Genomic DNA, 26,366 nt, shown 5'->3' with positions numbered 1-26,366 from the left:
TTTACAGCACAAAAGAAAAGATCTGGTTCCTGCTTATTTCATTTCACTTGTTTATAAAAAAAAAAAAGAGAGAGAGACGACCACATGTTGAAGCAACAGGATTCCCATGTCTGACCTGATTCAGTAGTTTGTATCTGAGTCTCATTCTGATTTGTTCTGACGGCGTCTCCACCCTCCTGCTGCAGAAGCTACGTGGTAAAACGGCTGACGGTGTTTTCTCGGGTTGTGCAACGCAGTATGTGGAGGTTAACCGCAGATGTCTCGGTAGGTTCGTCTCATTACCAGATGCCACATTTCTCATCATTACCGGATAATTATGCTGGATTATAATTATAAGACAGTTCCTCATCATTTCAACATGCCGCAATTAAGACAGGAACATTCGATAATTAAATCAACCGGTAGCACGCTGTTGTTGTCACTGTTTTCCTTAGCGACTGTCGTAAATTGAGGTTTTTGTGCAAACTGGACCACCGTCATTAACTCCAGAGGTTTTCTTTTGTAAGAGATATAATTAATTTATTCATAAAATAACAAGCTCAGAGACAGCACAACATGTTAAGAACAGAGTGAGATCTTTTAAGTCGTGGAGGCGTGAAACGTCCTGGAATGATCACAATACAAATCTGTGCATACAGAGAAGGCCTAGATAAAAACACACAGCGTCATGATTAGTGTTTGTGCATGCACAGAACCGTATGTTTCGCCTCCATTCTTTCACGTATATATATGTATATATATATATATATATATAAAATCCCAGTGGAGTGCTCGAGGCATCACGTACAGATTACAGCACTAGTCTTCAGGAAATGCAATATACACAGATACATCAAACTCTTTTATTTTACACGTCCACAAAGTGCTGAAGAGGAGGAGGAGGCTGCAGAAAGCTGCAGTGCAGAGAGGAGCGTGCAGAGCTTCAGGGATGGGAAGGGAAGGATGCAGAGGGAGACGTGGAAACTATCTCTCGCTCGCTCGCTTCCTCCTGCCAGCCTCTTTTCAGGCTTCCGTTCCTCAGCAACTGAGTGAAGAGAAGACAAATAAAAGTGAGAAAGAGACAGGCAGGCGAAGGAGACGTGCTGCCACAAGAGAGCACCTGTCTAGTCGACCTATTTTTAGGAACACGCTGTGCGCTAACTATACCATAAAGTCTCTGAGGCAGCGATGTGAAGGAAAAAAAGCTCCGGCTGCGAAAACTGAAAAAAAAAAAAAAAAAAGTCGGAGCTTTTGTTGTTCATCACCGTGGGCAGCTTCTCTTCCTCCTCCTCCTCCTCCTCTTCCTCTTCCTCATGGACTGGTTTCTCACAGAGCAGGATTAACAAGTTAGCCAGGTAACTTAAAAATAAAAAAACTAAATGTTTTCTGAAACTTTGCTATCATCAACATCCAGGAAGGAATCCTATAATCAATCTGTCTACGAGGGATGTAGGACAATAACGTCTTTTCTCACACAACGCTAGAGCGGATGTGCTTGTAATGTCGGTGCCTACATGGATCTGTGAGGAAACGTCACTACACCTACAGACCCTGATCATCTACAATACAGACACCTCAAATTCACAAAAGTCTGGAGGATCATTATTAGCTCCCTTCGGCTCAGACAGGAAGTGATGAGTAGAAAATGTGACCGTATATCCTGATGCAGGCGCTGCTGTCTCACCGTTGAAGGATGCCTCTCTTTCACTGCGTGGCTCCACCGAGTCTAGATCGCCATAAACTTATCAGAACCCAGTCTGCAGAGGGAGCAGGAAAAGAAAAAAAGTGTATTATCAATCACACTTGATAACCACGATGAGAATGTAAACGTCTTGTGTTTCTTACTAGTGTCTGTCTTCTGAGGTGACAGATGTGAGTGCTCAGGAAGTGAATACTTACGCTCCTTCATCCTTCAGTAGACTCAGGAACTTGCTGACTCTGTAGCCTGGTTCCATCTGAAAAGACAGACGTGTCACCTCTTAGTGCACATTACATCTTTTACTAACAGACCCCTACTTTCTATTTTCTCCAACAAGCATCTGTTTCATTTAAAAAATTCAGATGCGAGGTGTTGAAATAGCTCAACGTCCTGGAGTTCACACTCTCAGTCTGCACAAACAGAGCTGGAGGAGGAGGAGGAGGAGGAGGAGGAGGAGGGAGAGGAAGTAAAATTAATGGCAACCTATGCAATAACTTACAGTACGTCTGGAATCGCCTGTAGCTACTAGAGTGAAGACATGAGAGCAGGCAGAAACATTGGAATGAGAGGAAAAAACATAAAGAGAAGACTGAGCCGAGTGTGTGTGTGTGTGTGTGTGTGTGTGGCTGTTTTTCAGCATGTCTCGGCAAACACACGTTCATACTTCTTCAGGCGGCTCAGGATGGGGTTGGAGTTGGAGGTTTGGGGTGGGTGGGTGTCTGGGGGCTGCAGGGTGCAGAGCATGGCTGCATTTGTGCATACCACAGCAATTACACAGCATCCAGCCTCAACAAACAGGCAGCACACATCATCAACATACCACAGACACGCAGTCAAGCGGGAGAAATTAACAGCAGCCAGCAGTCAGATTTAGGTCAATTTCTGCTGCTGCTACCTGTCTTAGTAAACACACTGCAATTAGGAAACACTTATCTCAGCAACAGTGGAAGGAGAAGCTGCTGCGAAACAAAAGCTTCTTTTTTTGGCACAAACGCCTCCAACAGTACAGTTGGAACGGATTGCAACTGGCTCAGGTTTAAAAACGTGAAACAGCGTCTTCTGGAAACAAATTCATATCTGACAGGTTTGGGTTTAAAGATGACTACACTTCCAGGAGACTGGGGGATCTGCAAAACACACAGATTAAAGTGGAGATATCGCTGAGTTTTAGGCCCTGATGTCGATATCAAGCAGCACAGCAAAAGGATTTCTTCAGGAGGTCCGTGTTGGTTTTAAGCCGGCTCGGGCATGAAGTCATTCCCAGCTGTGACTTCTACCTGCTGAGGTCAATGAACCGCAGCATGTGACCGTAAATAAGTGTGAGTGATGGAGCTCACAGTCTTTCTGCATGGAGGTTTTTTTTTTTTTTTTTTACAGCCTTCAATAACTCAGTAGTAAAATGCTGAACAGTTAGAATGAAACAGCCACGTGCAAAGATTCAACAGTAGCACAGCTCCTGCTTAGCTAACATGCTAGCCATTAGCTCAGCAGCAGCAGAAGGTGTTCACTTCCGAGACCTGCGAGTGGAACCACCTGGAGCCTGCACTGACATGTGAAAGTGATGGACAGCTCTGTTAGGTAAGGCCAAAAACACAGTTATAATATGCTGATGACAAATGTACACCCAACATCTCCGTCCTCCACTGAGTTTAACAACTAAAAGTATTTATTCATGGAGCACTGCCAGAGAAAGTCTTGCAGTTAAGTTGCTGCCACTGGAGCGATGATGTGCTGCTTTACCGACACAAAAACTGAAATCACACCAGGATTTTCTCTCCTTAAACATTAAAGCCTTGTCATTTAACAGGTGAGAACGAGCTGGTCACAAGTGTGTGTGCAGAGGAAATAAAACCATCAGTGGTAAAGCTACACATGAATAGGATAAAACAAATCACCAGGAAACTTTCCCTGTTCATTATTTACATTCAGACCATTTTTGGGTGGATCAGATGTTTTCTGAAAGTGCATTTTTAAATGTACCAATGATGCATTATCCAAAAAAGAATATGTGCTTTTTCCATAAATTTCCAGCTTGTAAATCCAAACTAAAAAACACCTTATTGTTTATTTTGGATGTTTTCTTTCTACTCGTCTGTCAGGAACAAAAGGCACAGAAACAAAAAAAAAACATGTTTTCACCCGTGGTGTCCTCCCTTAAATCTCTAATAAATGGATAAAGTTAAAGCCTCTGCAAGTCCGTATGACGCGCATTCAGATCATGAAGCCTCCAAAGCACTCGGGGAATGATGCATGACCAGTCTTGACTTTTTGCGCGATCAGCTGGATTGATTGTCCCGGTGTTTTGACAGGGTCAGGGCGGCCGACAGAGCTCCGCAGATAAATCACCCGGGTACGGGACAAACACATAACGACACAGACGTTTTCAACAGGAACCCCTCGAACAAACCACAAACACCCCCCACAAAACACTTCATGCCGACTGTGCTCATCTTCGCACATACAAGTGGTGTGTTGATAAGAAGCCAAGAATCTGCTGTGGGTCTCTGATCTGTGTTTTCATGTCCACAGTCGGACGTGTTCAATGTACAAATATATGTTTTATCCCCTGCTGTATATGTTAGCCACCATGATGACGGATCCTAATTGAATTTGCTCTAAATTGTAGAGAACCACAGAGCGTGCATGATTGTTCTTATGAGTAGCTTCCCTCTGATTCAGAACACATGGATGTAAGCTGGAAAAGCGCAGCAGTACACGGTTTCAAAACGATGAACGTACTTGGGTTTCTCAAACCGTTTGGAGGACGGTTCGTGAACTAGAAATATACTGGATCCCTCTGCTCAACAAATCATCGGCGAAGCCACACAGTTTTTCACTCCAGCTGATAGATGACAGTTTTTTGTGACGGAGACAGATTGCGCTGGCTGCTGGGAATGCCGGCCAGATGTGGAGGCAGAGGAGGGACAGGGTGCTCGAGCTCAGACCGCACCATCAGGAAAACAATAACACACAGGCCGGGCCAATCTGAAGTGTGTGTTGCTGAATAAAAATGTGAAGAGATGAGGGGGGAGTTGCTGAAAGACGAGAACGCCCTGGTCTTCTTAACTTACCTTCACTGCAGTCTACTCAACCTTTCTGTCATGTAACAGCATCAGTGAGCATGGAGTTACATCAGCATTAGATTTACCATATGAACAACATACAGCCAGCAAAAATAGCAATATTTGACAATGTGACAGAAAACAGAGAACTGAGAAAAGCAGCGTGGGGGCCGGTGACGATGTTAAGATGGTTTTTTTGTTTGTTTGTTTGGTTTTTTTTTACATTTTTTACTTCAGTTTCTCTTTCAAACTCAGCTGACTGAATGATGTTGGAGCACCGTTTAGAACGAAGAATCTACTGTCGCGCCATCGTCAGGCTCTTTAACAAGTGTCATACACTCACGGTGGAAAATGGCACATTTCCATCAGGGCTGATCGGAGCTGCAGTCTATAAACATCTGTGACTGCTTAGGAGTCATTAGACCTGGGAATGAATACCTTTCTTACATGTTCACACTGATGACAAAAGCCAGATGCCTGTGGGTATTAATGGGTTTTTTGCCAAGAGTGAAAGTGGTACAACGCCATGATTCCACTGGGCATGTCTCTGTAACCACACCTGTGTGATGCTGCTTTGTTCCAAATGACTCATGAGCATCACGACTGCCTGATATCACCGAGTTGCTCCGATTGTGTTCATTTTGTCATTTTTACTTAATTCGGTCCCTTTTATTTTTGAAAATCCAGCGTATGATCTATCCTGTTCCCGTGTCTGACCTTCTCTGTGCAGCTCGGCTTTAACATACAAATGCAAAGAGAGTGTAACATGCCATTCTCACCTGCACGGACATTTCAATCAGCATGAGCAGCTTTTTAATGCCGATCCACAGATTTTGGCCCTTCACAGCTTTTGCTATGCTGGCTCGCTCAACGTCCTGAAAACTCCCCAGCAGCTGTAAGGAGAAGATAAGGAGAGAAGAGGAGATAAAACAGGTAAAATTCAGAGTCCAGGTTCTGAGTTAAACATCTTAACACCCTCACTGACAGAGTAAAAGCCATTATCAATTATACTGGTTTAAAGGTGCTTCTGCATGTATTCAGGGTGTGTGTGTGTGTGTGTGTGTGTGTGTGTTACCTCCAGGGCTTCGACCAGCTGCTCTCCTCTGGAGATGTTGGGAATGTGGATGGTGGTGCTGAAAGCATCCAGCATCTCCATTTCCTGGAGGACGTCCTTACGACTCGTGGTGCCGATGATCAGCAGCTTGCGGCCCTGAAAGAGACGCAGAACTTCAGACTTTAATGTCTTCATTCAGTCATTCATTTACTCATATTCTTCGTCAGCTGCTTTCTTCTCATATCAGGCTCACTGCGGCATTAAAAGATGTGGAAAAGAAAAGGTGACTGGAGAGGACAGAGGAGATACTGTATGTGACTGCTTTGTGCATATAAATGAAGATCGGAGCAGACGGATTGTGAATTCTTTATGTTCAGTTGAAGTCACCGCACACTGTGAGATCTCGCAGGTTCACTGTGTGAGATGGTTCTAATAAAATCTAGCTAGAAGTTGGTGTCAGAGCGTACAGTACGATATTAATTTGGGGGCACGTCATGTGTGATGAATGTTTCGGTGAATCACGGCCCAGAAATGCAAGCGGAGGCACGGAGCGCTGCCGTGGCCCAACCGTCTCCTGTCATCGCAGCAAAGCCCGGTTTGATTCCATCTACGTGGTTATCATGTTTTAACAATGAAGCCAGACATAAACATTTGGCCGTGGTGCTGTTTTTTTTTTGTTTTGTTTTTTTTGTTTTTCTCTTTACCGATACTCTTGTAATGTTGTGTCACCCGACGTTTGCAGCATCATTTTCAGGTTAATGATGAGAACTGGTGCTGAATTTATGGCACTATCAGAGATGCCATGCAGGCTGTCTTTAATAACCACAGCTCTGACTGGCTGTTGGTGGTCGGATATCAACATGAGACTGAGGATCGCCAGATTTCACCACATTTCTGTCATGATTGTGTAATCTTGAGCAGCTCCAGATGAAGGTCAGATGAGGGCTGGTGATGCTTTTAGGTAATAAACACTTAAGTCCTTATAATAATCACCACTGAACTTGCATTTCTCCAAAAGTTGATTCTGTTTCAACTTTTCTCAGCAGCCTAAAAGCACGATCCTCACTCAAATGAATACCTGGTTGCATTCTTGGTACATGAGGTGTGCGTTCTACCAGGTGAGCTACCTTGGAACCCACACTTAAAACCTGACAATACACCTCGTTATTATACTGTTATTAACACTTATATAGTCTTACTAACACATTCAAATGTTAATAAGCATCTGACAAGAATAAGGGCGTCTTACCTATGAACTAACGCTTCTTACAAGAGCCTTTGTACAAAGTGCTACCTAAGGGCCTGGAGTCCCAACGAGAGTGTCGGTAGAGGAAAATCATCAGGAGACAGGAGAAGACAGGACAACAGAACAGAACGTAACAGGACAGAAAACAACAGAAGACAACAGTGACGCAGACAAACAAGCGGAGAAGAAAGAAGAGAAGCTAAAGAAATGTAGCTCCACTAAGCCGACAAGTTGGAGAAGCACCAGGAGAAGAAGACGAAGCAGGAGGAGAGGCAGAGGAGTGGCGAGCAGACAGGGGGATTATGGCTGCCGGCTGCCCCCCCATGGCGTGGGGGGTTGCGATGCTGCATGCAGATGAGGTGCCACACAGGCGGCGGTGCTGCCAGGTCCTGGCTCTCTCACAGAGCCCATTCTCCTCCCTGTCCCCCTGGCCTCCCCCGGCCCCAGGCACCCCGCTGGGCCCAGCGCTTTACAACCCCAGAGGAGCACTGCAGCCAGGCATTCAACACCAGGCCCCGCGCCACTTCTCATGCACATGCAGCCATATAGTGAGGCTATACTCTCATTCACAAACCCATCAACAACAGACACACACACACAAACTACAACCAAAGAAACTATGAGAAATGGGTCTCTACCTCCACCATTCACCGTGAGCACAACGGGCCTGGACCAAAACACTCGCTAATAACCATACACTCACACACACAGTCGCTCACACATGCCAGTCGCAGCCAGAGACCTCCAACAATTCCTCACAAGACTCTGCGCTGGCATCCATAAGATCTGCTGCCCTCTTTCTGCCACCTCAGGACTAACAGCCCCACAGTGAGAGGGCTGCACAGAGTGTGTGTTACCTTTGGAGGAGGTTTCTTCAGCAGCACCAGCAGAGCTTGTAACACCAGGTTGGAGAAACGAGGGCCAATTGGGACGTAGTCTGTTGAGACGGATCATATTTTATTTTAAGATAAAATCAGCAAAAGACAAAACACTTTTTTTAGCTGCCTTGTTGTCCAGTGACTCTGAAGGACAACTGGAGTCTTACCTAACAGACGTTCAATGTCATCCACGACCACACAGCTCAGCTGGGACTTGTAGGCGTCTTCAAATATCTATCAAAGGAGAAAACAAGAGCCAACAGGTCCAGTTCACAAACAAAAATGTATGCATGACCTGAAAGAGAATTATTTCTTTGTTATGCTTTGACTACCATCTGTTTGAATTTAAACGACATCTCTGAATGTGTTCCAACTTAAAAATATCTTCCATACTTCTTGAATCAGTTTGAGTACAAACTCTAACTCACTTTTACTCACATGACCGTTTAACATCGCTATTTTATATTTCACTTAATTTCCCTACTTTTTCAGAAAGGTCTATGGTGTGAAAACAGAATGATTCGTGAAATTTCATTCATATTAAAAATCAAAATGATCCATGTGATGAGAAACAACAGCATTAACAAAGAATTGACATTTTCTACGGACTCACAAACAATCATCTTTGGTTTTTATATGTCAAGACTGTCTGCTACGTGTCTGCTACCTTCTTGATGGCTTGGCATTTGGCGATCTCTGAGTGTCCGATCATCTTGTCGGGGGAGCAGATCTTGATGAAGGGGAACTCAGATTCTTCTGAGATCTTAGCTGCCAGCGCTGTTTTCCCACTGTTAGGTGGGCCTGAGGGAGAAGACAGAACACACATCAGCTGTTTGTGATAACAAAAAGTCACAAAATGTATCCTTAACACACGTTTCAGTTTTTATCTTTTGAAGGATCATTATGTTTTTGACTGCTGAATGCTGACTTTGGCCTGATTGCTTGACTTCCATGAGGTTAGTGTGTAGCCGTACCTTCCAGTAGCACAGAGACCAACGGTGTGCGGTCGCTATTTTTTGTCTGCTGCACCAGCAACTCTCCGTCCCCCAGGACCGCTGACACCGGATCACCCCATCGGATGATCCCGTTCATGATGTAGCTTGCGTAGTCCTCCTGGTTGACGCCAAACGCCTGGACAGGAAGAATGAAGGAGAAATAGTGAGGTGGGAAGTCGAGTGAGAAAGAAAAATTACACCATCGATACATAAATTGTTTCCCTATAAAAAATGGCAAATAAACAGCGACAAATATGAACTAAATAAGAATATTTTAGGAGAGTGAACTTACAGGTTTGATGTCATTATTCAGCGAGGCCAGGAAGTCGAGCCTGCTGACCATCAGCTTCCCTGCCGTCTCGATGTTTACCTCCACCGTGTTACTAGCCTACAACAACAACAAACACAACCACACACACACACAACACAAGTTGAGCGACAGAAGGTAATGAGTTACTCTCATTTCGGGATGAACTCCACGCCTCCCTCTAACGAAATCCATTACGTGAAGTACGGCACATTTAGATTGCACAATTCGCTGGAGACAGTGCGCTCCCTCAGAGCAGAAAGGTCAGAGCGGGAGGAGGAGGGAGGGAAGAGTAAGTGTTCAGAGGAGTGAAGAGAAACATCGCAGCCATCAGACGAGCGTAAGGCCCCTTGTTGGCCATTTATCATCACCCTCTAATATCTGCTGCTGCGTGTGTCTGTGGGGGCAGAGCACTTAACAAATGAGAACTTCACCTTATCTGTGTAGAACTGAGTCTGTGCACCTGATAAAACACTTGAGTGAGGACGTACACACACACCTGGGTGGCTAGTTAAACTGGCACTGTACTGTGCGGCAGTGCACTGTGCCCACCAGGTGTGTGGCCCGCACCTTCAGATGAGAATCATAAGTTAAAACAGATTAGCTTTTTTTTTTTTTTTACCCTGAGTACTGCCTGCAGGTCTGCATACTGCCCCAGAACAACCTTCAGCAATCACAAAGGGCAGCCTGTGTAGTTTGGTGACTACCGTTCTGAAGCCTCAACTTTGGTATTATGGTCGTCGTTATCTTGTTTTTTTGGAGCCAGAAGTGATGATATTTAGAAAAGAAAGGGAAGCTGGGAAGGATATGCTGACTGAATGTGTGAATGCAGGTCAAAAACAAAAAGCTTGCACAGCAGACAAGCACAAATGCATCATATTGACTTTTTTTTTTGTTTAGACTGTAGCCCAGACAAATTATGAAAAACAAGATCACGTATTGGGGTCTTTGAGACTGAACACACAGAGTCACTAACTAAAGCCCTTATTTAAAGAACTCCTCATCTGCAATCACAAAGGGCAAATGGACAAGGAGACATCTGACCTTGATGTGTCTGTTCATGGCAGTGGACTGTGCAGCCCGGACCAGGCCCTCCAGCTCGGCACCGCTGTAGTTCTTCGTCTCCACAGCCAGCTCCTTGATGTCTACATCGGTGGACAGCAGGTCGTGCTGACGCATCCTTGCCGTGTGGATGTTGAGGATCTGAATTCGTCCCTTTTCATCAGGTAACCCTGAGGGACACAAATCAAATCGGTTCACTGCATTACCCTGGTACTGACCTATGAGTTCCTATTTTCCTGTCTGCTTACAGGACTGGATTCAACTTTTAAATGTTCACTGGGTTTTTAGTTTAATTCCATTTCCAGTAGACAGAAATAATCTGTATGGAGTTACCAGTACTGTGAAACCACATCAGAGTGTTTAGGACTTCTTACCGATCTCCATCTTCACCTCCAGTCTTCCTGGCCTCAACAAGGCATCATCTATCAGGTCAGGCCTGTTGGTCATACCTGAGGGAGCGACAGATGGACAGATAGCGAAAAGGAGAGACAGCAGATGAGTTAGAGAGAGTGCAGGTGTTCAGGGATGAGCCTGTGGGTTGTGTCAGCTTGTGGAATTAGAGGGAGAAAGTTTGTGTCTGAGCACCTATGACCAGGATGTTGTTGAGCTGCTCCACGCCGTCGATCTTGGACAGCAGCTGGTTGACCACGGTGTCGTGGACTCCCGTGCTGCCCGCCATGCTGCCACGCTGTTTGCAGATGGCGTCAATCTCATCAAATATGATGATGTGGAGGCCGCTGTTGGCACCGAGCTGCTCAGCAGAGAGACAAGGAAGACAATGAATGACAAAGGTTCATCTGTGAACTCTGAATACTGATGTTACCTAATATATTCTAAAACTACTAATAAGGTCCTCGATGTTGTGCAGTGTTGGCTCTGAAAAGTGTCTTTGTAGTTGACGGTTGTGCACAAGTTAATCACTCACGAGTGAACATCAAATTAAATGGACTATTCCTGCTTTCAAGGTCTTATTGTGCCATAATTGCTCTTTTTGGGGGTAAGGTAAGCCACAAAGCTTAAATTTTTTGATGAAATAATCCCTAAGAAATATCATTTTACATCCTACAGTCTACCCTCCAGTCAATGTTTGAGTGTCACTGCGTAGAATGATGGATGTGCAGAGCTGTTTTCACATTCGCTGCTGAAAAATTGAACTTTCTCTGTGCTTACAGAAGGATTGATTTTATAAAATCATGTTAATTTTTATCCCAATTATTCCCAAACCCAATATTTCTGAGACAAATATGCAACAAGACGACAGAGACACTTTTCTTTCAGTACCTTCCCTCAACGGAGAGACAGATGGAAAAAGTGAGGGAGCAGCAGGGTGGGGGGTTATCCCTCCATCTACAGACCTGTCAATCTAAGCCGTAGCATTTAAAGCAGGTGTGGAGCTGTCCTTATTACACACTGGATGGTGTGTGTGTGTGTGTGTGTGTGTGTGTGTGTGTGTGTGTGTGTGTGTGTGTGTGTGTGTGTGTGTGTGTGTGTGTGTGTATCGAGGTCTAATAGGAGGTCAAAGAGAGCCCAGCCCCTCATTAGGTGGTGAAGAGTGAGGCTCGACGTTACTGTCTGACCATCCAAAACAACCGTCACTGCTGGGTTTCAATGCACACACACACACGCAGAAACACACCAGAACTTTACCAAAGTTATTACAGCTATGTCTGACCAAAGGGCAGATCTCTCCACTCCTGAAGAAATTAGTTTTTTTCTGTTACGATGGATGAAATGCTCATCTGTGTTTCACGAGGAGAATATAGACTTCCTATGACTTTTAAATCAGTGTGTAAATAGTAAGTAAATCAGTCTTGTGAGCGCACACTTCTACTCTAACGTGCCCTCCACTCACCCTCTTCTGTTCGTCCTCTGCGTCTGCGAACAGCTTCCTGATGTTGGCCTCAGACTCTCCGACGTACTTGTTGAGAATCTCGGGCCCATTGACGATCTTCGGCTCGCGGGCCTTGAGCATCTTGCCAATCTGTCGAGCCATCAGGGTTTTGCCGCAGCCTGGGGGTCCGAACAGGAGGATTCCCTTCACATGCTTACAGCCTGGAGACACAGAAAGGGAAAGAGAAGTATACGAGTCAAATTGAGCACAGGCAGCAAATGTTTCTACTTGTTATTAAACTCATATCTCTGTTGGATGAAGCTCAAACAGACAACTTCTAATACGATCTGAACACTGAACTTATCAATCAAGTGGCAGTAATTATTCTCATCCTGAGCAAACATTTTGGGCTGGTTTTGCATATCTTTTCCTTGTGATATGCAAGTGTTGGCCTGATTCAACATTCAAATAATCTTTCCAAGTCAGTATTTTATTCATGCTGGTGTTGGGTTAGACACTGTGAAACTGTATGTACAAGCCTTTCATCAGCTTGTGTCAAAGAGTCATCCTGACTGTTGACACAAGTTGATGAGAGGCTTGTACATACAGGCTTAACAACTTATCATTTGGACTCAATTTCTTATATTTGTCATTTTCCAAATTGTACAGCGGTTGTCGAGGACATCACACATCATCACGGCCAACACTGAAACTCATTTACTCACTTTTCTGTCTTTACATGCTGTCGCACAAGCGGCTGTAGATGATAATCTTACAAAATAAAACATGTAAATATCACAACCTTAGGTTTGTCACAGACTGTATTCTCTGTACTATCCATAGACTTTTTGTTGAGGAAACCAGGGCGATGCTAATTTCCAGGTGAGTCTACAATAATCACCATCCTTGTTGCTCTCTGTGATGACTTTGTATTTTAATGCTGTCATATTGCCACTTCCCAAAATCCTAGAAGTCCATCAACCACAAACAAAAAAACAAAATTACACGAGCAAAAGTCACTCTCTCTGAATTCAAATTGGTATGAGGAAGTTTGCATATAGCGCCTCCTCGATAGGCTAAATAATAACAGCGTGTGAGAACACTTTTGTCTCTCTAAGAGTCTTTCAGCATTTATCAGGTCTAACAGAATAATAATAGCACTGTTCACTGCTCACAATCGCTGTTTTCAGTTATTACCTTCAGCTTGTGCTTAATCCATGTCTCAATATTATGGCAATACAACTTTGAATAATTCCTTTGTGGAATGCAACATTCCCTGAATCACTGAAAGCCACAATCAACGATTAGCAGGTGAGGCGGTGTGCTCCTGCAGTGCCTGGACCATGACTAAAAACCCCTGACAGTGATCCCTGTGCACACTCATTAATAGATCTCTGACAGCTGTCAGATTACTATGATGATTCACTTTGCAGAGGACAGCAGCTCACTGTAATAAAAAGCCATCAGGTAGTCGTCTTTGTGACTCATACACAAAACCTCCCTTCCCACACACACATGTGCGTGGTCCTAATCCTTGAAGTCTTGTGAAAACCTGTTGTAAAGACCTCTGAGCTCAGCAAATACACACATTATTTAAACCTGGGACACACAGACACTCTATACCCACAGCGCTAAGGGCCTGAGGCGGCGTCCGGCAGTGTGTGAGCTGACCTTTAGCCGGCTGGTTGTGTGCAGGAGTCGGCCTTTGGCTGTGGCCAGCTGGCTGCTGTAATGAGATGGCATGCCCTGATAGAGCATCCAGCTAAAGGTGAAGCTGTAATTGGCAGGCGTGGGGAGCAGGGAGAGCAGCCGCTGACAGAGGGGTGGTGTGCATGTGCACGTCACAAATTTTGTGTGTGCGTCGGAGCAAAAGTCTGAAAGTTTCACCTTGTCTCCCCTTTGCTCCCCGAGAGGTGAAGCAGACAGACAGAAGCTTCAGTGCCTTCTCTCCCAAAAACAACACAACTCCCCCCCACCTGTCATCCTGGCTGCTTTTCCTTCAGCAGGCCCAAATGGCAGCTCAGATGGTTATCTGGGGCCTCTCAATTAGTCTGGGCTAAATGTCATTAAGCAGGTGCAAAAGGCCATTAAAAGACCCGCACTGTAAACTTTCTCCAGGCTCCACACTTATGGAGGAGGAAATAAAACAAAGGGAATTAGGAGTGATGTGACGAGAACAGTTGGTAAAATGTAAATAAAATCAGGATTCAATCATTTACAAATGAAATTAAATGAAGTTGAGTTGTACAAAGTCTTCCTGAGTCCAAGTAATAATATCATTTATACAATCATGTGTTTCCCAAAGTATTGAACCCCGCCCCATCCCTGCTAGTGAACAACTGAGCCTTTCATACTGATGCCCCTCTCATACCCAATCATGATACTATGACCTGCTACCAGTGAACCCGTTCACCTGTGGAATGATCCAAACAGGAGTTTTTTTGAACATACCACAACATACCACACAGGCATATATTTAGAAAAACGAAAGAATCTGATAATGTAAAATATTATGTAGCAATTATCTGTCATCTTTCCAACAAAACATTTGCTGGTTCCAGCTTCTTAAATGTGAGCATTTGCCGCTTTACTTTGTTACCTACGATAGTAAATATGACTCTTTGGGTTTTGGGCTGTTGGTCCCCTGGTTGAAAATGTTCTCAGCCACGACACAGACGGTCTTGTGAAATCGTCATCTGACTTGCAGCGAGACAGCGTAAAAAGGCACAAACAAATGAATAAGTGATGGCGGGATACAGAGAAAGAGGGAAACTCACCCATCTGTTCTACTATGTCTGGAGGGAAGACTCGGGAGGCGAAGGCTCTACGGAAGATGTCAGAAAACTCCTTGTCAAGACCGCCAATTCCCATCCGCTCAAAGTTCCAGTCTGGGCTGATGATGGACTGGCGAGACCCTCGGGTCTTGGATTTCCCTGGAATGGGTAGAAGTTTTGCTCAAAAGGAGGGTCTAATTTTTTGATTATATACTGACAAATAATAACAATAGGCTGTGTTTCTAGTGTGCCTTTCAAAACCAGAGTCAAAAGAGCTTCACCAAATATAATACCACATAATATAGTTACAAAGATACCCAATCACAGAGAAATAAAACACAATAAAAACAAGGATTTCATAACAGTGATAAAACAAGAAAGGAAGACAACACAAAATCTAAAAGAGCAACATTTAAACATCTCGGTAGATAGTATTGCTCTGGTTTTTATTTAAAAATCAAAAGTTGTTTTGAGTTCTTTGCAGTGAAATTAATATGGTGCATTGAATAAGCTTTGTCTGAACAACTGCCTTGTCATTTATAAGATTTAGTTTCTGATTGATGTGTTTAATTAAATCCTCACAACTTTCGTACAACCAGATCGTGTTGCAACCTTGTTATGAAGGTAAACTGACCGTCAGGTGGCCATGGGCAGAGTTGGACCTAAATACTGAACCAGTGCCAACAAAATGTGAAAAAGGAGAGCAAGATGTGCAAAATGTGTGAACTGTGCCCCCTTGTGGCTTTATAAAGAATCATCCTGCAGCCAGTGAATGAATATTAAAAAGTAAATATGAGGTTTGCAGCAGTTTTAGCTGCTCACTTTTTGTTGTGATCATCACGTGATCCTTAGTGACTGTACAGAACGGATTAAACTACAATAAACACAATTAAAAATCATTCCAAGTAATGAACTATCCAAACTGCAGCTACTTAAGTGGAGCCCCTTGTTTTCCAACTGGTAATAAATAGCTATCTTTTATAAAAGTTGTGTATAAGGCGTGATACTCACCAACCAGAGTCATGGACGAACTCTCCGACTTATCAAAAAGCACCTGACTGTTTCCCAACAACAAACCGATCTGAATCTGAGGAAGGATTTAATAATAAAAAAAGGTGCTTCACAAAATACAACACAGCACAATATAGATGCAATGAAACAGAATCATAGAAGAATAAAATTAAATAAAAGGCAATAAAAATAGTGAAGTCAAGAACAAAAAACAAGACATTTAAAGCACAAAGGGACAAAAACAAAATATAAGACAAACTTTCAAACTCATGAACAAACGCTTGTCTGTAAAGATGCGTTTCAAGAAGCTTTTAAAACTGAGACAGCGATCGGATATTCTTGGGGAGTTCGTTCATAGTCTTGGAGCTAAAGCAGTAAAAGCTAGACCCCTCTTTGTTTTAACTTTAAACAGCATTTGATTCTGTGAACTGAGGCGTCTCAGAGAGGATAAAGGGATTAGGAGTTCTGAATGGAAAGAGGAGCCGGATCATGTAGGGATTAGAAAGTAATAAACAACAACAAAAATGTTGATAACCATTCGGGACAAAGCTACAATCAGCAGTTATGTTTACTCAGCCACAAGACTAATTATATATGTATATGTACAGAAGAATGGTGCAACATTTAGCACTTCAGCTACATGCGGTTTAAATAATTTGTGTCCATTAAAATGAATAACTTCCACGTTATGCATAAAAGCCTCTACAGAGGAACACTGTGGTACCTTGGGTTTCTTGCCAGAGCCTTGTTCTCCCTTTAGGATGCTGGGGTCCATGGCCTCAATATCCTTTATCATTAAGCTAAACAGCTTATCACAGAAACTGAACACGAGCTAGGGAAAAAAAAAGAAACATATAGAGACACACAGTGAGTAAGGCGATGTATAAGATGAGGACAGAAAAACTAATAATTCAACTGTTTCATTCAGTTGTATTTATAATGAGAGTTTCTGCTTTTATTGTGAACTTACATCGCGCTCTTTCATGATTTACGTATGAATAAGTCTCCCTGCATCTACAAACCTGAAAAGTTATTCCACTAATCTCTACAACAAACTCGTTAATGTTCACGCTGACACATTAGAATCCCTGTAAAGCTCCAAGCACCTGCTGGCCGACGCTGAAGGCCTGGTTGTTGAAGTGCTGGATGAACTCGCTGGCCAGGCTGTCTGAGTCGTAAGGGTTGCTGTCCACACTCTTCTTCTGTAGGAAGTCGATTTCCATCGTCATGGTGCTTATACACTGTTTGGACTTGTCAAACTTGTATTCTGTTACTGTATGGGGAGGAAAATAAAATGATGATTAGGTGATTGGGTTTATAGTTTGGATGATTTCTGATAGGATCGTTGGTTCTACTCAGAGACATAAATTGGCCGAATCACACTGTGTGTCCTGCAGGTCTTGAGGAGACTTTTCCTTATCCTGCAGTCGTGCTGTCTAATTAAAATTAGAGCTGCATTAATACATTCTTGTGGCTACCTGGGGGACACAGAAAAATAGGAAAACATTGGGTTCTTTAGCTGCTAGATGCTATTCTTTTCCTGCTGAGTTTTTCTGTCCAGAAAACCAAAACAGCTAAAAGAAGCTGAAACAGTTCATAGAGCTTAAGCAAACTGCAGTTGGGTACTTATCATTTGAGGGTTTATCACAACAACTGGCCCTTTTCTCATTTCATGTACCTATCTGATCAATTGTGATTGTGAATACTCAATGTTCTTGTCAATCTGCATCATTATTTTAACACTTTTTAGAGGGGATCTCTTCCAATAGAATCCTAAATGTAACAAATTGTAACAAAATAACTACCATAAAAGTGAAAAAAAACAACTTATATTCTGTTTTATTATTGCTCTCCAGCCATTTAAATGCAGCACACAGGATCTGACCAGCAGATGTCGCCCTTTTTGTCCATATCAAAATGCTTCGAACTTGAACCCTTTTCAGCAGGACTGCCTCAGAAAGCCTTGACTCCCCAATCACTACTGAATACCCCCTGCAGCTCTGTGGTGTATTTTCTAGTGTCTCTGATATTTATATTTGGATAATGTTCAATTAGACACAAGTTAAAAGGCAGGGTCTCTCATTAGTCTATTTGGAGTGGTTACCAAATCAATTAATGCCTCACTAGCAAGGCAGTTACAATCAGCATTTCCTGCATTTGATACGACTTGTAGGAACCTTTTCCGATTCAGATTGTCTGCATGTCTTCAAACTGCTGCTAATGCCTCATTACGGAAATTACAGATGCTGAAAGGAGCTCTCTCCTAGACTCGGCTGATATTTCCACCACTGCCAGGTAATTAGGAAAATTACAGCCGGTAATAATGCTGCATTATTCATAACACAGTTACCAGGAGACAAAGCTGAAATATTGCATCCATTATGGAAAGTAATTAAATGCTCAAACGTTATGATTCAGTTGATCCAAACAGGGAGAGAACAGAACGTCCCTTTGATCAAATAATAAAAAGAGCTATGGTTTTGCCGTTTTTCTCAAGACGCTGTCTGTGAAGCTCTTTCATTCTTTCACTTGCTGGATTATATTTTCATTCCTCCTTTTCACTCCTGATATGCAGACAGTATTATAATAGCGCCCATCAGTTCGGGCGTCTCTTGGCCTGAGGGAGCTGGAGAGAAATACCTCATCAAAGAACCGGCCTAGTCTTTCCCTGGATGCTGGCCAGCCTCTGAGACTGATGTGCAGTGACACCATCTACGCATATTGTTATACTGTCTCTCCTCGCACTGCTGCACATCTTCCCTCCACCCTTTAAGACATGAATAAACCCACTAACCCCCTGGTATAAATCGTAATGTGCGGGATATGACAGTCAGATGTCTGCACAGTGACAAAGAGTGACAAAGACTGCAAGCCTTTCAAGTCAGTCACATGTAAACTGCATTAACCCCTCAAAGTCTGAAGGTTAGAGTTGATGTCAGCGGCTCTCGTGTTTCTCCTGGTGCAGATGCCTGTGATTCAAAAGGCATCCAGAGATAAGAGAGAGACTGTCAAGTGCTGCTAATCAATAGATGGCTGATTAATGGAAGTCGTCACAAAAGGCTCAAAGGATGTCCTAAAGCAATCAGAAGTCTGTGCAGCTGGTAGAAACATGTGGTGCGGCTCTAACCCAAAACCATTTTACTCAGTTAGCACTTAATATTCTTGAATTCTGTTGACTGTTACAGCCAAACAAAGCCTGGAGGACCGTCCACACAAAGAAACAATCACTTTAACGATAATGATGTGTCAGACTGATGACACACAGTACGCACTCAAGCTGTGTTGGCAGCTCAGAAAAGTGGATTTCTTTAAAGATGAGAAGATTTAGGAGGATTCTTTTGCGTTTTGTCGTCTTGTGAAGACAAATCTTACTCATACATTCATTTGAATCAACATCAGTTGTCAGTTATACAGTGAGGACGAAAGGAGCTCAGAGACTTCAGCAGTACCAAATATAAACTATTGTACGAGATTACGTGAAACTTTGAATGGAGGATGAGTCACGGCCCAAATTAGACTCTATCAGCTTTTGGTGAGGATTTTCTCTCTTCAGCATTGCAAGATACGGCGGTTTTCCACATTTTGGAAAATCTGGCTGGTATCTATAACTGCTAAAATTGATGCAGATCCAAATAAAAATCCAGATCTAACTGTAGTGTATATAGTAGTAGTTGAAAGACTAAATCATGCATATTTGTGTGATTATTTACAGCTGCAGATTGATTTGAATGTGGTGCACGAGTGAGTATTTACAGCTGCATGACAGTCTATGGAGTACTCTGTAAAAATAAACTACAGTGTGCGTGTACATGGTAACAAACGAACATGTCACCCAGTGCAACAGTGTGGTTTATTGACGTGTTTTTGGACAACAGTGGAGCTGAACAGCACACAGGAAGGACATTATTCAGGATCAACAGTTTCCTGCAATGAAATTGAAGCTCACCTTCAACCTCTTGTCCAATCGAGAGGCCAGCCCATTTTCTCTATTAAGACAAAAAGCAGGTGATTGATTTGGTTATTTCCATGTCTCATCATTTAATTTTGTATTATACGGATACGTTACTGGAATGGAACCGTTTAGCCGCAAATTACATTTTCCAGAAGGATTAGGAAAGCTATACTTCAAATGAAGAGTACTACACATTTCACGGAGACATCAGTGCAACTTTCCTCTGCAGTATGGTCTTATTTCACAACATTTCTACACACTAAATGCAAAACTCTGAGATATTATTTAGTCCATCTTAAATGACTGTCTAATGACAGCTACCACGTCGAGCAAATCAATCAGTAGGTAATATTTAATGAGGTAAAAATGGTAAAATAAGACCGTTTTGAGGAAGTTGCAGTAGTACCTTTGTGCCGCTGTGGCTGCCATGTTTATAGGCGGAGGAAGAGCAGGCAGAGACAGGCAAGCAAAAAAGGAAAAAGCAGTGACAGACAGATTGAGACAAACAAAGAGGACCATGCAAAGAGCCCAAAGACAACCGCAGGAGCTAACGTACGACTTTCATACAAGGACTCGAGGTCACATACTGCGATCAAGGTTTAAACAACAATATGTCTGCAGAAGAAAAACTGATGTTTACTGGAGATTTGTAAAAGGATGAACTGTGGATATCACCTGTTAAATAAATGTATTACTTACAGTGAAAACATAGGCATATTTCATTTGACATGATGACTTGGAGATTAATCATTAGTGATATAAGAAAAAAAAACAAAGCAATCACTCAGCAGGAAACAGTTTATCAGCAATGCTCAGCTTCCATCAGGCCACACAGTTATCAGAGATGATGTGGCAGAGAACACTTTGCTTTTTTTTACCTGTGGCAGGCTGAAGGCAATGCTCCCAGAGCTCACACTGGGGTGTCTCCTCAAGGTGAACACATACTTGTGGGTTAAATTGCGCACAGTCACGTGTCTGCATTGAGACAAACAAACAGGAGACAGCGGGACATGTTTAAATAAAGGAGAACAAGTATCAACCTAGATGTCACAGTTCTTCCTCTTCCTGTAACGGCGTCACTTCAATAAAAGTTAAATATGTTAAATATTCAAAAGAGTCAAAATAAAGTTCATCCACCCATTCAACCAACAACCCACACGCATATACACAAATAGACTAGTATTTATATAGTATGACGCATGGTTACATGTACCAGAGGAAATCCCACTCACTGTTCAAATTGCGGCTCCTTGTCATTGATGACGGCACAGTTGGTCAGCGACAGCTCGTCTGTCGGACATTTAGCCGCTTGCATAACCTGAAACAAAGAGAGCAGAGAAACATGTAAACAACAACCCCAGTGAGGAATTCATCTTTACAGACAGCAATATATATCAGCCAAACATCAGTACCAGCTGTCACTGACATATTGGCAAATAAAATGACTTTCACCATTAGCAGTGTCTGATGTTTATCTGATGCATCAGTTTTGCGCTGGCACATTCATGAGCTGCTGGCTCGTGGCATCAGTTTTGTGGGACTGTCACTGAATAACTACTTGTGTACAACATTTCAGTTATTTTATTTGTTTTATAATCAATATCTCTTTTTTCCCCCCCCCGTGGCACGAAAGTGGAAAAGACGAACTAAACCAACAACTTCACAGTGGAAGAGTCTTATTAAGATCACTTTTAACTCACAGGCAGTGGTTTATTTTCAGTTTATAGTAATAAAAAAAAAAGGGGGGGGGGCAAAAAAGACTTGATAAACTAACATTTTCATATAGAGCACTTGACCTGCTGGTACCACTGTTGAAATGCATTGATAGCAAGTATTGTGGACTGTTATATGAAATAACCTGCAGTGTTTGCAGTTGTTATGTACAGTCTCCATAAAGCTGAACAGCTACAGAGACTAGCAGATTATATAGGTCAGCTCTCATGAGGCTTTGCTTCCACTTACACAAAACCACCATGACATGCATGTTGCTATGGTGATCTCTTCACACTGATAAACCCTCAAAAAACTTCCTGCTAGGTCTGGATACTGAATGTCAAATGTCTGTATGTCAAGTGTCTATAACAGTCATTAAAGAGCAAATTGTTCCGAATGTTTCAGTTGCTGCTTGGAGACACTATTCAAAACGCTCAGCAAGCAATTCTGGAAAAAGACAGTTGATTGTTCAGTTTCACTGCCAGGTCATCGAATATCGATGTTGCTGACCTGGCAATAAAACTCACCAATCAACTGTCTTTCTCCAGAATTGGGGGCACTCAGAAACACTGCAAACACAGGGAAATAAAAATAAGTCAGCACAAGCTGAGGGTATGGTTTCTGCAGGTCAAAACAGCCATACACTTCTGGTGGGTCATGACTGATGATTGAGAGGGATTATTTTTAAGCCTCAGCAAGATTCTCTTATTTTGTAAGTGTCGGGCAGTCTTTACAAAGTCGTGCTATGCAGCCAAATATTGCACAAACACTCAGAACTTTTTTCTAGCTCTAGTTCAGTTTATAAACTCCTCCTAAAGGTCTTACAGGCTGAGTTTTTTTTTTACTGGAAAAGTGCAGGAAATAATGACATCTTGAATATTTCTATTTGATGGAATGCTGCAGCCATTAAAAAAAGAGCTACACTCACACAGAATATGTGCTACCGTCTGACAGTGTGGGAAAAGATGAGTTTAATGACCTCAGAGATACTTAAAGGGGACATGAAAGTGAGAAACTGGATGTCGAGGGCTTAAACATCATTACGAGGAAAGCCGCAGCTCTTCAGGCTCTGATCCTGACTGAAATGCATCTTCCCAGAAGCTCGGTGGAGTGAAGTACCATACTGCCTCACACTGAGCTACTCAAGTCTGATCTACAGTATTAACTGCTGGCTGGATGATTAGGCATCTCTCAAAGCTAAGATGAAGCATGCACTGTGATGAAATGTCAACTAAATGGTTCGGTTCAACATAGCCTCTTTTGATTTGACCTCAAAAAAGTACCAACTTTGACTAGATACAGTATTTGTGGTCTATTACAAATCAGACTATCATGAACTGCAAGAATTCATTGATTTATAAAGAAAATAATCGACAAATTACTCGGCAAGAACTCATATTCTCTGAACCCATTTTCAAATAAACACGTACATAGAATACTAAATACATAAATAGGAGCATATGGAATATAGGAGTAATAATGTCATAACAGACGTTTAAATTTATACGAAAATCCCACTTTATTAAGCCTTTCTTAGAAGAACACAGCTCTCATTCCAATAACCTAATTAAGTTACCTACTGACCTACATCTCAAAAACATCAAACTTAACTTAATTTAAGCATTTTAGTATCTAGGCTCTCAAAATTTAGAAATCTAGAGAGCATGAACTGCAGATAAATATGCTTTTATTTAAAACTGAACTCTTCCTTTTATTGCATTATGCATGTTTTGTGGTGTTACACTCTCATTCTAATGGATATAATATTTCTAAATAATTAACTTGAAAATGTGACTTATGAATTGTGCCTTTGAGTCTAATTGCAGAGAATATTTCAAATCTTTGTTGTGCACCAGATCCTTGTGTTAAAGCGGGGCATTCTTTACATTGTTTCCATATAATCAGCTCAAATGTGAAGTGTTAATGAGGTTCAAGAAAGTTCAGTATAATCTGAGCAACTCTTAAAGTAAAGCAGTTCCAACAAAAACTGAACTTGTTAGTTCATTTATTTTTCAGTTGCTGCGATTGTATAGTGAACATGTTTTGTCTTGTAACTGTTTATACTTTTATATTTAAACAGAGATGTTATCTCAGTCCCCTGACTTGTCAGGACTAGGTGTACAAGGTACAAGATGTCATTTTTTTTACACAAGGGTTCAAAATACAAAATAATGATTGAGTCCTTGAGTCCTGCTACATCTACTTTAGATAACGGAGGATTGAGGAAGAGTTCAGGAGTCTTGCAGCCTGGGGAGTGAAGCTGCTGTCATCTGGTGGTACGACAGCAGATACTTCTGTATCTTTGGTCAGATGGCAGCAGGGTGAACAGACTGCAGCTGGGGTGGGTGTCAAATACAAAATAATGATTGAGTCCTTGAGTCCTGCTACATCTACTTTAGCTAATGGAGGATTGAGGATGAGTTCAGGAGTCTTGCAGCCTGGGGAGTGAAGCTGCTGTCATCTGGTTGTACGACAGCAGATACTTCTGTATCTTTGGTCAGATGGCAGCAGGGTGAACAGACTGCAGCTGGGGTGGGTGTCATCTCATATTATTCTTTGGGCTCTGTGCAGACATCTCACTTCACTGATGACAATGATGCTCTGTAGATGGTACCACTGATGTTCTGAGCAGTTTTAATCACCCACTGTGGAGCCTTCTTGTAATAGTAATGAACCATGCCTGTTTGTGATGTTTCCAGTCAGGATGCCTTCTATTGCCAAATTCTTTGCCCCTTCTTTGAGATTTAAATTATAGCTAACTCTGGTATAGCAAATAAGCTATGTACTACTGTCCCTATCAAACAAAAAAATCATAGCCATTGTGGAATTTGAGGCCATAACAACCTCCATGAATGTAGGATTTAATGCAGAGTTTTGTGTTAGACTGCAATACTTTCACTTTTAACTAGGTGATCCTTAAACACTAACAACTGTGTGTTAATGTAAACTACTACACTGAAAAAAACGATAATTTGTACCAATATTCATTTGCAGTAAAAATGAAACTGTGTCAAAATGTTGAACAACCAGTGATGAAATACAGTACATTTTTTACTCTAGTGTTGTTCTCAAGCACAGTTTTGACGTAGTTTAATCTTCTGCTACTTATTCATTTCTCTCCACTACATTAATATGATACATTTAGTTACTAGTCACTTTGCAGATTCACGTTATTTAATTTACAGGCTATTAATTGTGATGTGTTACACATCAGATATTATTGTGGGCAGGACATTGTGAGATACTGATAATCTGGAAATACTGAATATTGGCAGAGGCTTATCTGTCTACCCTTGATGTCAACAACTGCATAGTGAAAGTTTCTGTCCATTTAAAATGCTGCTACATTTCCCTTATTTCCACATCAGATCTGTTTATGTGTCCTTTTGTTCATTTAGACCCATTTTGTCCTTTCATTTCTCTTCAGGGCCATTATTGGATTGGCCTTTAAAACTCAGAGCTGTGTTTAAAGTCCTTTGCATCGAAGTAAATAACACTGTCAATACCCAGTGAGAGATTTCCAAACGTCTTGTCAAGGAAATTGCTCAATAGGTTGCCATTTAGCATTTTCACGTAAAAAAAGGCGTTTAAAAAGCGACAGTGGTCACCAGCTGCTGCTCACGGGGAACACAATACTGACCGACTGCGTGGCTAAAATACGCACTTTGTTACATATTTAAACTTATATATAGTACAACAACAGTAAAGGTACTACATGCTAGCAACAGTGTGAGTGGTCATGAGATACTCCATTCGTCTTCCGGGCTGCCTACGAAGTTTTGAATGACATCTGATTCTGCCACACAGGCTAATGCCGTGTTGGCTCACTTTACGTGTCAAGAAAAAGCCTCTAACACTTTAGCTAAACGTTAGCTTTGGTACTGACTGTTTTACGTGAGTGCTCTACTTCTGTTCAAATTGTAATATTCGCTTGAAATGAACTCACCCGGCCGCTCATCTTTGTGTTTTCTACTCCAGTTCAAGTGCAATTCAGTAGAAAGCGTCTGCTGACAGAACAACTGCAGACGTTGGTTGTAACGTGCGGGGAGGCGGGCTCTCCCGACGTGCTATGATGTCATCACGTACACGACGCACACAAGGAAGTAAGTGGAGATGTAAAACCGATGACGTCCTTGCCTGAAAAACTACTTTAAAAAAAAATAAATAAATAACGCAAAAAAAGGTTCATTTTTATTAATGCAAAATAGCACTCTGACTGATTATAGTGCTCATCAGATAAATCATCTATTCAAGTTGGAAGACAAGATTCAAATTAATAATTTTGTACAAGGAAAACGACCAGAAAATATAGCTCACACATTCATTGACTGGATCATTTTGGGAAATTTCACACCCAAGAATTTTTAATTGTTGGTCTTTGAATTTGGAAATAAGTTTTAAACTTGTGTAAATTGTGTTAATATAACAAACCTCCCTCAGATATTATTGATAGTTATTTAAGAGAGATTGCTATGTTTTGTTTTTTTCAATTTATTTTAATTTATTCTTTTGTCTTAATCTAACACTTAATTTTGAGTAGTTTGTCAAATCAAAATACTAAAATTATAACTGTAAGTGAGGGGCAATGTGAAAGGAGGACAAATGAGAAACTGAACTCATAGAAAAAAATATTAACATTAATTATCCTCAGTTGTTTCTTACTTTGTATGACAGACAAACCTTAATTTTGTTGCTGTTTTTAAAGAAGTAAGCAACATGGATGCCCGAGACCGACATTAACATTTCCAAAATGTAACTTGTGAATATAATAGAAAAAAAAATGTAGTTTGAATTTTCATTGTG

General features: G+C 41.9%; 1 protein-coding gene across 3 annotated transcripts; it reads right to left on the bottom strand.

The window, feature by feature from the left end:
- Nucleotides 1-813: 813 nt before the first annotated feature.
- Nucleotides 814-25,663, bottom strand: LOC119010070 (vesicle-fusing ATPase-like). 3 transcript variants are annotated; one of them, XR_005071888.1, is made up of 23 exons: nt 25,510-25,663; nt 21,083-21,168; nt 20,729-20,825; nt 19,845-19,884; nt 17,005-17,171; nt 16,623-16,730; nt 15,899-15,974; nt 14,891-15,046; nt 12,135-12,334; nt 10,868-11,033; nt 10,657-10,731; nt 10,265-10,452; nt 9,206-9,301; nt 8,893-9,049; nt 8,586-8,719; nt 8,086-8,152; nt 7,898-7,977; nt 5,816-5,950; nt 5,520-5,633; nt 1,879-1,934; nt 1,664-1,736; nt 1,147-1,338; nt 814-1,024 (listed from the first exon to the last, which is right to left on the bottom strand). XR_005071888.1 is itself a non-coding variant. In XM_037081925.1 (22 exons), the coding sequence occupies exons 1-21, from the start codon at nt 25,519-25,521 to the stop codon at nt 1,706-1,708; spliced, it is 2,241 nt and encodes a 746-aa protein (XP_036937820.1). In that variant the 5' UTR covers nt 25,522-25,663; the 3' UTR covers nt 814-1,024; nt 1,664-1,705. The 3 variants fall into 3 exon arrangements, 1 of the variants encoding a protein (XP_036937820.1); XR_005071889.1 differs by having other exon boundaries at nt 1,147-1,297; XM_037081925.1 differs by lacking the exon at nt 1,147-1,338.
- Between the last annotated feature and the right edge of the window lie 703 nt (nt 25,664-26,366).

The sequence above is a fragment of the Acanthopagrus latus genome, chromosome 20, assembly GCF_904848185.1.
Source record: "Acanthopagrus latus isolate v.2019 chromosome 20, fAcaLat1.1, whole genome shotgun sequence".
NCBI lineage: Eukaryota > Metazoa > Chordata > Actinopteri > Spariformes > Sparidae > Acanthopagrus > Acanthopagrus latus.
This window is presented reverse-complemented; position numbering and strand designations above follow the sequence as displayed.